Source organism: Ahaetulla prasina, chromosome 5, assembly GCF_028640845.1.
Source record: "Ahaetulla prasina isolate Xishuangbanna chromosome 5, ASM2864084v1, whole genome shotgun sequence".
Taxonomy (NCBI): domain Eukaryota; kingdom Metazoa; phylum Chordata; class Lepidosauria; order Squamata; family Colubridae; genus Ahaetulla; species Ahaetulla prasina.
The window spans coordinates 87,398,665-87,412,179 of record NC_080543.1 but is presented as its reverse complement, the minus strand read 5'-3'; the positions used below and the strand labels follow the sequence as shown (position 1 = coordinate 87,412,179).

At 42.0% G+C, this 13,515-nt stretch overlaps 1 protein-coding gene across 3 annotated transcripts in view; it reads left to right on the top strand.

The window, feature by feature from the left end:
- The first annotated feature begins 7,256 nt into the window (after window positions 1-7,256).
- SHROOM2 (shroom family member 2) overlaps window positions 7,257-13,515 on the top strand; it is a 165,215-nt gene continuing 158,956 nt past the window's right edge. Inside the window, exon 1 of one of the 3 annotated variants that reach the window (XM_058184801.1) lies at window positions 7,257-9,622. In XM_058184801.1, the coding sequence (XP_058040784.1) occupies window positions 9,395-9,622 (228 nt within the window). In that variant the 5' untranslated portion in view covers window positions 7,257-9,394. The remainder of the gene's footprint in view (window positions 9,623-13,515) is intronic. The other 2 variants (XM_058184798.1, XM_058184799.1) reach the window with 2 other exon arrangements.

Genomic DNA, 13,515 nt, shown 5'->3' with positions numbered 1-13,515 from the left:
CTTGGCAACTTTAAGCCTGGCGGACTTCAACTTCTAGAATTCCCCAGCCAACTTTGAAGTCCGCCAGGCTTAAAGTTGCCAAGGTTGGAAACCCCTGGGTTAGAGGATTACCATTTGGTAATCCTGGTTGTTAGTGTCACTCGCTATGGCATCGATCCTCCTCCTTCCGCTTGGTTTTATTATAGTTGGGAGGTCTGTTTCCTGAAATCCTGATTGCCAGAAGACAATTTTTCCAAAGCTGGCTGGTGGTTCAGCACTCCTGAAGAACTTAAAAGGTTTGAGACTTGAGATCACATCATCTGACCCCAGGGCCCACTAGTTACTGCTTTGAGCATCCCTCCATCAACTGCATCTTGAATTTCCACTTTGCACTATCATACCACACTTGAGCTCAGAAATCCATATGAAAACTAGATAATGACAATGATGTAAACTGGCGGCCCATGGGCCAGATGAGCGCAGGCCGTGCCCACTCTGGCTCCGCAAAGGCAAAAAACTTCGTGATACATCACAATATGTCATGTGATGCAATTGAGTTTGACCCCCATGATGTAGCTCTTTCTGTGTCATTGCAGCTGGCTAGCGATGTCTACTGGGCTTTTGCAGCATAGGCTAACCTTTTACTAACCCTAACCTTTCACTAGACCGGAGTGAAATCTAAAAATTTTCCCTACCAGTTCTCTGGGCATGGCTTAATTGGTGGGTGTGGCTTGGTGGTCAGATGACTGGGTGGGTGTGGCCAATAACAATATATAATAAAAATAATAAACGAAGTATACAAAACAATAAAAGGTACCAAAAACCAACTTTCACATTTTACACACACCCAACAAAACACAACTGACTCACACACAATGTAAAAGCAGCTGCACTTCACCCAAAATGGCCCCTGCAACAAGCAGGAACCTCATACAGCCACAAAAAGCTCAAAAACCAACTTTCACACTTTACACACACACAACACAGCTGACTCACACACACACACACATACACAAAATGCCACATACAGCTTTGTGAGATTTTGTGTTCTCAGAAAGCTGCACAAATATTTTATTTTATTATTTTATTTTATTTATATTTTTTAGATCGGGGTCTCCAACCTTAGTAACTTTAAAGTTTGTGGACTTCAATTCCCAGAGTTCCTAAGCCAGCAAACTAGGCAGATTGAGTTGCTCACTGAGGAGATGGATTGCAGGCAGGCAGATTCAGTTGCTAGCTGATGCAACTGATGTAAAGCATGGCTTTGCCAGCCCGAAAGGAGCAGTAATTAGGTAAGTGGGGAGGGAGGATTGGTTGGACATGGGTGGGGGCTATTGTAAGAGGCTGTTAAAAATGATTTTAAAAGCCTGTGATGATCAGACAACTCATTTGGGATTGCCAGAGAAAAAAAAGATTTTAAAACCTCCTCTGACGATCCCAGCTGAAGTTCCCTCATCGCAGCCCAGAACCTCTTAAAATGATTGTTTTAACAAGCTCTTTGGCTGAAGAGTTTGTAGAAAACATGTTTTTTAAGGTTCTGGTGATGAGGATCTCAGCTGGGATCGCCAGAGGAGCCTTTTAAAACCTTTTTTTTTCCAGCTGAAGAAGTTGTTAAAAAAAAGAGTTTAAAGGGTTCTGATGATCCCGGCCAAGCCGCGGGATCATCAAAGTTTTAAAGGCATGTTTTCGGCTGAAGAAAAATTACTTTTAAAAGTAAAAAAAAAACTGATGATGGCGCGGCTCAGCAAAGGCAGGGGCAGTGGTGGGATTCTGCCGGTTCTAGGCGGTTCGGCCGAATCATTTGTTAAATTGCTGGTTCACCCCGCCCCTTGCCCCGCCCCTCCCCACCACTACTTACTGGTCACCAACTGGTGGACCACTGGTGGTCCGCGGCTGGGTCGGGCTCCTCGAGAGACGAGAGCTTGCAGGGAGGTGATCTGGCTTCCACCTCCCTGCAAGCTCTCCTCTCGAGGAGCCCGACCCAAGCTCCCCGTGCATTTCAGGGAGAACTTGAGAGGTGAGAGCTTGCAGGGAGGTGGACGCCAGATTGCCTCCCTGCAGGCTCTCATCTCTCGAGTTCTCCCTGAAGCGGCATGGGATGTCTGCAGGTGACAACTCTAATGAATATGTCCACCTGCTCTCCTGTAGCACCACCGCAGCGAACAAAACAATCCCATTGCTCTGCACCTCTTCTTGCAGACAAATGCACCCAGCCATGCGTGCTCTTTCCTCAAATGGGCTGTGCACGGGGCGCTTGGAGAGCGAGCAAGAGAGCTCTCCAACCTCTGTTTTTGTGTGTATGTGTGTGAGAGGGAGGGAGGGAGCGATTTGAAGGCGAGCCACTCAAACTTCTGGCAGAGATGGGGGTGGCTTCTGAGGAGTCCTGAATCAGCCAGCTCCACCTGACCTATTTCCTGAGTCTCACCGTTCTCCTCGCCCCCTCCCCCCCAAGCAGCAGCTTCCCTGCTCAGCCCCAACAAGCTATGCATCCATGGTGCCCGCTGCTTGAGTGGGGCGGGGGGGGGCAAGGAGAACGGCGAGACTCTGGGAATAGGTTAAGTGGAGCTGGCTGATTCAGGACTCCTCAGAAGCTGCTCCCATCTCTGCCAGAAGTTTGAGTGGTTCGCACACGCACGCACAAAAATGATTTTGTGATTTCACCCCTGGGCTGAACCCACCAGTGGCTGTCCCCACCCCTTGCCCTCCCTTCCCAGTCACTCCTCGCCTGGCAAGAGAAGCGGGAGTAATAGAGATTCGCTCCATATTCCAGAGTGGGAGCTGAATCTCGCAGCTGTTTCTTGGAGTCCTGAACCTCAGTCTCCCCGGCTTGAGTTCCTCTCAGCCCCAAGACACTGGCTGGCCCATGAGAAAGAGGGGGATAGAGAGAGAAAGAGAGGGGGGAGAGAAGGGTAGAAAGAAAGAGAGAGAGAGAGAGAGAGAGAGAAAGAGGGGGAGAGAGAAAGAGAGATGACAGAATGAGTGGCAGAGAGAGAAAGAGAGGGGGAGAGAGAGAGAAAGAGAATGAGAGAGAAAGAGAAGGGAGAGAAAGAGAGATTAAGGAGAGAAAGATGGAGAGAAAGATGAAGGAGAGAAAGAGAGATGAAGGATAGAAGGGGAGAAAGATGAAGAAGGGAAAGGGGGAGAAAGGGAGATGAAGGAGAGAAAGGGGGAGAAAGATGGAGAGAAAGAGAGGGAGGGAGAAAGAGATTAAGGAGAGAAAGAGAGAAAGGAGGAGAAAGAGATGGAGAGAAAGAGGGGGAGAAGGATGAAGGAGAGAAAGAGGGAGGGAGAATGGATTTGTTCTGGTAATTGGTTTAATAAGCATGGCACTGAAAAAGTGACTTATGACCGTTTTTCACATGAACATTGCAGCAAACTGTCATTAGGGCAAAGAAACTATGTCACATGATCACCTGGCCACGCCCACCCAGTCACATGAAGCACCGCAGTTGTGACATGAGTGACATGGTTATTAAAAATGCTGCAACAGGCATAAAGGATGACCAGTCATAAGTGTGAGGACTGGTCAAAAGTGCGAGAACCTGTCAGAAATCACTTTTTTCAGCTCTCTGGGTAGTCCCAATGTGCATAGGGACTACCCAGAGGGCTGAAAAAGTTATTTTTGACCTGTCCTCGCACTTTTGACCGGTCCTCACACTTATGACTGTCCTCACATTTTACATTTTGCACCCTATCTTGTAACCGTGGTGAAGAGAAGCAGTTGTGAAATGAGTGACATGGTTGTTAAAAATGCTGCAATGGGCATAAATGTGCGGATGGTCATAAGTGCGAGGACTGGTCAAAAGTGTGAGGACTGGTCAGAAATGACTTTTTTTAGCCCTCTGAGTAGTTTCTATGCCAATAGCCATGGCCACCCGGTCACATGACCAGCTAGTCACGTCCACCCACATGACCACCAAGCCATGCCCCCAAATAAGCCACACCCACAGAACCAGTTGTTAAAAAATTGGAATCCCACCACTGGGCAGGGGGCGGGGCCAGGGATTTTTGCTACCGGTTCTCCGAACCACCAGCCACCATCGCTACCGGATCGGGCGAGCCGGTCCAAACCGGGAGCATTTCACCCCTGCACTAGACTAGTATTTTTCAAACTTGGCAAATTTAAGTTCTGTGGCTTCAACTCTCAGAATTCCCTAGTCAGTATGCTGGCAAGGGAATTCTGGTAGTTGGTCCACTCATTTTAAGGTTGCCAAGCTTGAAAAACATAGCACTAGACTCAAGTTAGCAGACTGCAGAGTTTTGTCCTTTTTAAAGAAGTTTATCTTCTTTAAAAAAAAGACTAAAGGCAATAATTTATCCTAGCATTTGTGTATTTTTTAATTATCTGCTTAGTCTGTTCTTTGTATTCATTTTCATCTTAAAACTACATTCAATATGTACTGAAATTAATTGTAGTTGATAACACTTATTTCTACGCAAATAAATCAGTATCATGATTATCAGTTCAAATCAATCTATTGTAGGATTAAATCCTCCTTAGCTGACTGCAAATTGTTTCCAGTTAACACCTTTGAATTGAGTCACATTATTTTCCCAGCATTTATTTCAGTGTTTTCTGGGTCTTTCAAGGTCATGTATCCAACCAAGGATTGTTGTTGTCCAACACTGCTCTGTTGTTGTATAATGAGGTCAATCTATTATCATTTCTGTGAGGCTACTCACTTAATTACAATATATATCCTTGACTATTGGTGGATTCATTTTTTTCTAGTCACGTTAAGCATTTGTATACTTTTCTACTTCTGTACTGTTTTTGCATTTAATATCCAAGTTGTGAAACCTTGTACTAGCACACATATTATTCACTAATTAAAGTATTACGTTCCTGAAGTAGGTTGTGATGTTCTGAAATGCTCTTCAAGCTAGCTTAGTTAGGACATTACTATCTATGATCATCTTTTTAGTGGCATAGATGTACCGGTAAATTAACGACATTCTTCAGTTCATTATTTTCTATTTTTATTGGCAAAGATTTTGAATAATTTTGAGATGATTTCTCTTTTTAAGTTCATTTTCAAACCATGGATTTGGTCACAGTTTCATCTTAAATAAGTAAATGGCTCACAAATTCTATTTTACTGTTTTCCCCGAGTGGGATTGTATTTGTTTTGTATATATATAAGGCCTCATAGCCACATACGTAAATAAATTCTTCATTTCTAAATAAGCATGTAACTAATTGCTGAATTAATCTGATGTCATGATAAATGGGGAGGGACATTTTTAAGTTTCTGAAAAAGCAGGATTTTATTTTGGTGTATAAAATGCCTTTATGTTACGACTGAAAGGAAAGTCTATTAGGCAGCAAAACCAAGTCTTTTGTATAATCACCATCCTCTTAACATTAAATTTCTCTAAGATGACTGTCTTTGAAATTGTTCATTTATTTTACACATTTAGAATTGTAGTTTTTAAAACAATTTTGAAAGAGTTCGATTTCTCTGCCACTTTACATAAGAAAGAAACAGGATATTCTGTAATGGAGATGGCATTATGGCAATATGGTTTGTGATGTAATGCCCCTTTATAACACTGAAATGAAGTCAAAGGATTTGAAGGGTTAATCTTGCAATTAAAAAATAAGTGCTTTAAAGTGAAAAGAGAATATAGCCAGAAGTGCCCCTTTCTTGATTTATATTAACTAGCAGCAATAGCTTCAAGATTAGATTGTTCAGAGGTTTTCTAAAGAACAAAGGTTAATTAATATAAAGTGAAGAATGATTTCTCTAATTGTTTTCCAATGGATTCCAATGACTTTTCAAAAACAAGAAAATTAATCATTTTCTGATTAATTTCAGAACTTCAGAACTTCATTCATTTCATTCCTGCTTCTATTTTTGAAGGACTCATTTAGAGCTCTGATATCTGCTTCTGGAAAGTTTTGGTACCTTCAAGAGTAAAAAAACAGGTGCATGTCTTGCTTCCTTTCTTTAACTATGTATTTGATGGGGTTTTATGGTTCAAATGAATTGTACAGTAACATTAGACTTTCTTTTAGCAGAGTTAGGGTTTGTCAGATATAACTGACAAGAGTTTCAGACCATCTTTCACAGTGCAACATCCATTGGCATCTAGCTCAAATAGTAACAGCAAATTAAAAAATTACACGTTTCATAATATAAATCCCAGCCTTTCATATTTGCTCATTCTTCTGCCCCCAACCACCTCAATGAAATTCACTTTACCATTTTGTTAATGGTACTTCTGATGGATTTCTCTTCTAACTCCCATGCACATGAGCTCACCACAGAATTGTGCCGAGATTTGCCATCTTTAAGAGCATGGAGATCCTGGACTTTTGTTCTAGTTATCACAGCAATTAGAGAAGAGCAATTGTTCTCCTTTAGTCGGGTCCAGTCACTTATTAATAGTGGTATCCAGCAATATGTAGCTGCAGCAACCCCACCAGAGATTGGTTCTCTGCTAAGAGTCAGCATCCATTCCAATTATTTTTTAGCACTCACTGTATGGAGTAGCAGTGGAAGCAGATGGAAGCAGATGGCAATGGGACTCCTTGATTTGTATGGAAGCGGCAATGCAATCCTTGTATTACAGTATTGACAGAACAGGAAGAATGAGTTATCAGACAACTCAAATACATTTGTGATTTTGTATGGTACATGTTGCTTCAGCTGTGCTGAACAATGTCATTATGACAATTACATGACAAAGACCAAGCCAACAGATGTCATAGTGGAATGGCTGGTGTCTAGTGATGGCCAGGACTCAGACATTATTCATATGCATGGCATTGAGTGGCTGCAGGCAGGAGGGGATGTGCACCTTTGTGCAGTGTTGACATGTACACTATATACCTGGTAGCCCTGCATTTTCTACTTGGAGTCTTGGCACATCCTTTTGATGGATTCCAGTTCCTAAAGCACAACACACAATGTGCATTCCTGAAGGGCAATAGTTTGCAGTATACCACCATGGAAGACCCTACACGGAGCAAGGAAGAGATGCTGTGTGAATTTGCCCTCATTTGTAAAACAGTAAGTTTCTACCTACCTGAGCGTTAATCGAACAAAGGGAGAGTTAATGTAATATTTTAATGCCTTTAAGTCAGTCTTGATAAATCCCTGCAGTTTCTCTGGCAAGATTTTGGAAATGATTTGCCATTGCTTTTTTCCCAAGGGTTAAGAGAATGACTGGTCCAAGATTTCCCAGCTGCCTTTGTGGCAAGATAAGACTAGAGCTCACAATCTCAGTTTCTAACCTGATACTTTAATCAGTACACCAACTTTGTGTTGACAGTGTTAATAGATAGGTTTTAAGAAAGATACACATTTTATTCCACCTTTATTATTTTTATAAATAACTCAAGGCAGTGAACACTCACAATGTTCCTTCCTCCTCCCATTTTCCCCACAACAACCTTGTATTATGGGTTGGGCTGAGACACAGTGACTGGCCGAAAGTCACCCAGACGGCTTTCATGTCTAAGGCAGGGCTAGAACTCACTGACTCATAGTTTTTAACCACTAGACTAGATCAGGAGTATCAAACTCTATTTCATTGAGGGCTGCATCAGGGTTGTGTTTGACCCTGGGGCCGGGTGGATATGGCCAGGGTAGGCATGGCCAGCTCAATGTCATGTGTTGGAGATGCCTGTGGCAGCCCAAGCACTCTGCCAGTGAAAATGGAGCTCGGGAGGATGTGATGGCCTCCTGCAACCTCCTGCAATGGTCTCCTGCCAGCGAAAATGGAGCTTGGGAGGACTGCACACGGAGCTCTGTTTTCACTGGCAGAGGGTTGCAGGAGGCCGTGTTTTCGCTGTCAGAGACACTGCGGGCCAGTCCTTCACTGTTTCCAGGGTGACCCTTTGGGCCAGATCTAAGCACCCCGCAAGTGGATTCGGGCTTCAGGCCTTGAGTTTGACACCCCTGGACTAGTTGGTTAAGATATCATGCTGGCTGGTGAATTCTGGTAGCTAAAGTTCTTAAGTCTTAAAAGTTGCTAAGTTTGGAGATCCCCTGCACTAGTCTAAGGATTGTCGCCTTTACTCCCCATTAAAACCCGGATTTCGACTAAGCTGTCTAGACGGCTGCAGCGCTTTGAGTCGAGGGCGACGCTGTTCTCCGCTGGTCTTTCCCACAGCCGTCGCTAGGGGGCCTCTGACAATAAAAATGCCGCCTCCAAGGCGTTTCGCAGGTAGCTCGATGGCTCACGCCTCTCTACCCCCCGCAAAGAAAATGCCGGAACTTTTTCGTGCTGTGAGATCCTGCAGGCGGCAGTTCCTGCGTTCCTCTAGGCCGCTGAAACTCCCACCCCGCGGGGCCTCTTGGAAGGCCGCTGAGCGAACTTCTCGGCGCCCTCCGACACAAAAGCCTCCTTTAGTCAGCCGGAGAAGGCGCCTGTTGTGCGCGTCCTCCTCGGCAAAGCAGCGGGAGGGGAAAAGGCCCCCGTGAAACCCTGCGGCCAAGGAGCCGGAAGGAGCCGGCGCTGGCTGCTTTTTAAGAAAACCTGGAAGGGGAAGAGGGAGAAGGGGTTTTTTTTCTCCTTTTTTTTTCCGTTGCTGTGGCTCAGGCTCTCCTTTCCTTTCCTCGGCGCCTTGGGAGCGTCACGGTTTCTGTTCGCAGTTCCTTTCCTCGTATAAAACCCCTCTGGCTCCAACGGGACCGCTTCCAAAAATACCGGGCGCAAAACTGCGCTCGAAGGAGAAGTTTTCTGAAAGGTGGCCACGATCCCCAGTGGAAAGGCATTATTCCCGTTGTGAGGGCGATGCCGCTCGCGACTTTCCCCTAAATGTTGGAGAAAACTTTTCGCTGCTGTCCTCCTCGGCTCATTTGGGAAGGTCCAGGTCAAGATTTCCTTTTTTTTTTTAACCTCGGCGCCCCCAATGTTTCAAACCACCCCCTTTTTCTGCTGGGAAGAGCCCCCCCTTCCTTTCCCCTCCGAAACGGAAGGTCGTATCACCTTCTGGAGAAAGTGGAAAATGCCCTCAGTGACTTCCTTGGTTTCTCTTCGGGCTCTGCTCTCCGGCATTTCCCTTGGGGAAAACTGCCGCGGTTTGTTTCCGTGAATATATTAACAGGCGCGCGCAAAGCAACTAAGCCAACAGCCATGAAAGCGCGAATAAATACTTTATGTTCGGAGGGAGCTGTACGTAATCCAGCCAAGCGAGTCTAATTTCCTGGGGTCGCTCGCTCGCTCGCTCTTCCCCCTTTGGCTGATTTGGGCTTCTCTTTCAAAGAAAGAAAGAAAGAAAAAGCCTGAACTCTGGAAGAGGAGGAGGAGCCAGGGTGTGGAAGGGGTTTACAATCCCCCTCCCTTCCCATCTGGGAGCAGCCTGGAAAGCTGCTGGGAGGTATGTGGTTCCTAGGTCAGCGGCGCGTGGGATCAAACTAGGAAGAAACTGGAGGTGGTGGTGGGGGGGCAGTTTCGAGAGGCTATGGAGAATATGGACTTCAGAGGCGGACAGGAAAGAAATCCCGACAAAGTTCCGAAACTGAATCCGGCAGTGTTTATGGATCAAGGACACCCGCACCAGCTGGCGACAGGAGAGCAGAGAGGAGTTGATCCGTACAAGCTGGTGGAAGTACAATTAAGTGGCGGAGCTCCTTGGGGATTTACGTTAAAAGGAGGCAGAGAACATGGAGAACCTCTGATCATCACTAAGGTAAGGGGCGAGAGCTGCACGAACGTATGTGTGCGTACCTGCTCGAAGCGGAAGAGCCGCCTCTGGACGAAGCGTGTTTCCTAGGGGTTTTTGTTGTTGTTGATGATGAGGTGATCCGCCCGGAGAATAGGATTATGCTACCAATTGACACCGAGTGAACAATTGAGTATACAAAGGGTTCCGTGTGGTGGGGGGGGGAAGGGATGAGAAATGAAATGGTGATGGCTGCGGTGTACCTTTACAGGACAACTTGCGAGGTTCTTGCCACTGGCTGAATGTATTTAATTTAGAACTAGCGATCGCCTGTAAGGAAGGGTTTGCTAGCAAGCCTTTAAATCTGGGTCTTAAAACTGCTTGGTCACTGCTTCGTATTGGTGATTTGGGGAATTAGAAAAAGGGCATGGACAATGCAATCAAGAACCAGACGTTTTAGTGGCAAACGTTGGCTGTGCCTTTAATACAGCGTTGCGTTTAGAGATGTTTTTATTATAGTTAATATTCACAAGTCCCAGAGGTTAAAAATAATTAATGTATTAAAGTTTAGCTTTACTGTTTTATAAACACATCCCATTCAGCGGTGACTAAACATTGATAGGCATTGCTAGAGTTAATAACCCCCATAGCCTCATTAATTAATTCAAAATAACATTTCAAGTTAATTCATCAGCCATCACACAGTTGTTGGACTGGATTGCCACTGGGAAGAAAGTTCACCTTTGCACTTGTGTACAATATTTAGTGAAATAAAAAAAAAGTAATTGAGGTTGCTGGGGGTAAATAATCTACATATCCTATTTGTCTTTTAGAATTTTGTGAATGATTACATAGTGCTTAATTAAAAATGGACATTATTCCTTGTGGAAGCACTGAAGTTTCCTCCTTTTGCAATCCACAAAAGCAGTCTTCCTTATTTCATTTCCTTCTCTGTCATTGTTACTCACGTGTACTAAATAAACATTTCATTGTGGGTTAGATCATAAACCTATATGTCAAACTAATATTCTTAACTTATGACTTCTTATGATCTTTACTTGAGATAGAAAATAAGGACCCTGCCAGAAAAGGGGGGCAGGATCCTTATTTAATGGTGAAAACTGAGTATGTAGTTTTATTTTTTCAAACAAGTTCCTCCCTGTACTACTTTTAAAAATCTGTGTGTAAGGTCAGTCAGTATTCCTGATGCTGATGCCCTCCGTATGAGTTAGACTACAAAGGAACAGAAAATTATGAAAACTGTAACCTGATACATTGGTGAGGGACTAAGCTGCAGAAGTTCATGAGTGATAAACTATGCATGTTTCAAAAATGATTTACAAAACGTAGTTTGAATCTTATATGAGGACAGTATAGCTCTAATTTTCATTAAAGCCACCCCTCTTTTTTCAGAAATAGAAGGGGGCTGCTTTAATGACAAAGAGATACTATACTTGTGTGGGTTACAAAGCACTACTTCTCAATTGTTTCATAGCATTTATGACCTTACTGTGTAACAGTTTTTGTGTAAAATACATATAGACTGCTAAGCCATCATTAACTCAACCTTGATTAATGAATTAACCCAGGTACCATATTTCCATGTTTATGCACAACAGAACAATATTAAATATAAAAAATAATTTCCTGATTGTTTCCCACAGGCATGGGTAGAAGGTAAAATTTAGCAAAGATTCTCATTCAAAATAGTTGAACAATAACAAGCAAAATAAAAAGAATTTACCATTATGTTTACACTGAGCCTCTTATAAATCAAGGATTTGAGGTGTCTTAAATCATTTTGGATCTCTCTGAAAAGTAATTAATATATTTTTCTTAACTTTAAAAAGTAAGTATAACAATACTTTTATTACTCTAGGAAATACTGTGTTGCTGAAATAATGAGTTTATGTATAATTAAAAAGAAAAAATGAATTGATTCTATAATATAGCTCAGTTGTTGCTATAAGGTTTTTATAAAACCTTTATAAAAGAAAACAAACCTGAAGGGAAAGTTTATAGAGGAAAAAGCTGTGCATAGCTATTCTATATTTCCTCAGATATATCAATGTTCAAATACATTTTTATGATATCTGCTCTTGTCTGGGCTCCAACAAGGAGATGGGAGACTTCTCAATCTAGCCTAAAGCCTTAGGATTGCCTAGAAATTGAAGAAGGCTATGGCAAACCATTTCTAAGGCTAAGAAAAGCATATCCAATAATTCACTAGGAGATGAGCTCAGTTTGAAGGAGACATTACCTATTTTAATAGTAGACAGGTATGAAGTCATATGATCGTCCCCTACCAACCACAAGTGATAACATAGACATTGCCAATTGTTACAACATCTAGTTCAATAATGGTGTGCTGTTCAATCAATCAAAGATACCTATTTGATTTACCTACTGATTTGTTTTCTGGTAGGATATTTTCTGTGGCTAAATACTGATAATCCTTTACTAATAGTAATTTATTGCACAGTATACACAGATAACATCATAAGGTTTTTGATTTTATTATTGAAAGTCTTTTTATTCAGCCTTGCTTTGCCAGATTATTAATTCAATGGAAATTTTATGGGATGTTTCTACAAGATTTTTCATGGCTTGATGTAGCTGGATATGGCAAGAGGTTATCACTTGGTAAATGCAAGCTGTTTTTACCTTCTGTTATAATTATTATGCTGGAGGTGGACACATTTAACAAAAATGTGGTTCTCTTTATAGCTCAACCCATAGAAAAATGTGATGATTTTTGTTATATAAAACATTTTCCCCCAGAATTTAAAAAAGAAAAACCAAGTGTAATGTGATTCTGTCAGTGTATACTTATTCAAAATAGAGGTAACAATCATTTGTCTAAATCTGCTTTTCTTTTTTTTCAAAAGAAACTTCAAGGAAAATAGCTACATATTCACTGCTTCAGAATTTAAAGATACTTTGAGTAGATCATTCGCTGATCTGTACTGTTTTGTTCTTGTAGTGGGTGATTAGATTTCATTGCAGATTTGATACCCTGAAGCAAATATTGCATACTTTTTATCAGTACATTTATGTTAGGGAAATAAAAAGTAATGTTTGATTATTTTTCTGTGGATTTCAGTTCAATCCACATTGCAATGTTTTGAGGGGAGTTATTTGCATTTTCAGAATACAATCCCATTTTTTAAAAAAAGAATCAGAACTATCTTTTCTCTTGATTTAACATGGTTTTGCAAAGGTTTATCTATGGAAACATTATTTTGTACAGTAAATATCAAATACTAAAGGGAGAAAGAGTACAAATAAAGCATACAATCATGAATAAGAATTTACTAGCAAAATCTTTTTTAGAAAGTGAAGATATTCCTTTCATACTCACACAGGTATACATCTGGAGAAAGATATCAGAAAAATGGGCCGTTTTCAGAAATGTGGTAGCATATTTAGATACTATGTTTCAAGTAATTTGGAATAGTTGCTTTTAAAGAGGAAATAAATAATAATCAGACTAACGAGTTGGAAGGGACCTTGGAGGTATTCTACTGCAACCCCCTGCTCAAGCAGGAAACCCTACACCATTTCAGACAAATAGTTGTCCAAGCTCTTCTTAAAAACCTTTAGTGTTGGAGCACCCACAACTTCTGAAGGCAAGTCATTCCACTGATTAATTGTTCTATCAGGAAATTTGTCCTAATTCTAGGTTGATTCTCTCCTTGATTAACTTCCATCCATTGATTCTTATTTTGCCTTCAGATGCTTTGGAAAATAGATCGAACCCTTCTTCATTGTGGCAGCCCCTTAACTATCAGAACACTGTTACCATGTCACATCTAATCCTTCTTTTTATTAAACTAGACATACCCAATTCCTGCAACTGTTCTTCATACATTTTAGCTTCCAATCCCTTAATCTTTGTTGCTCTTCTTTGCGCTCTTTCT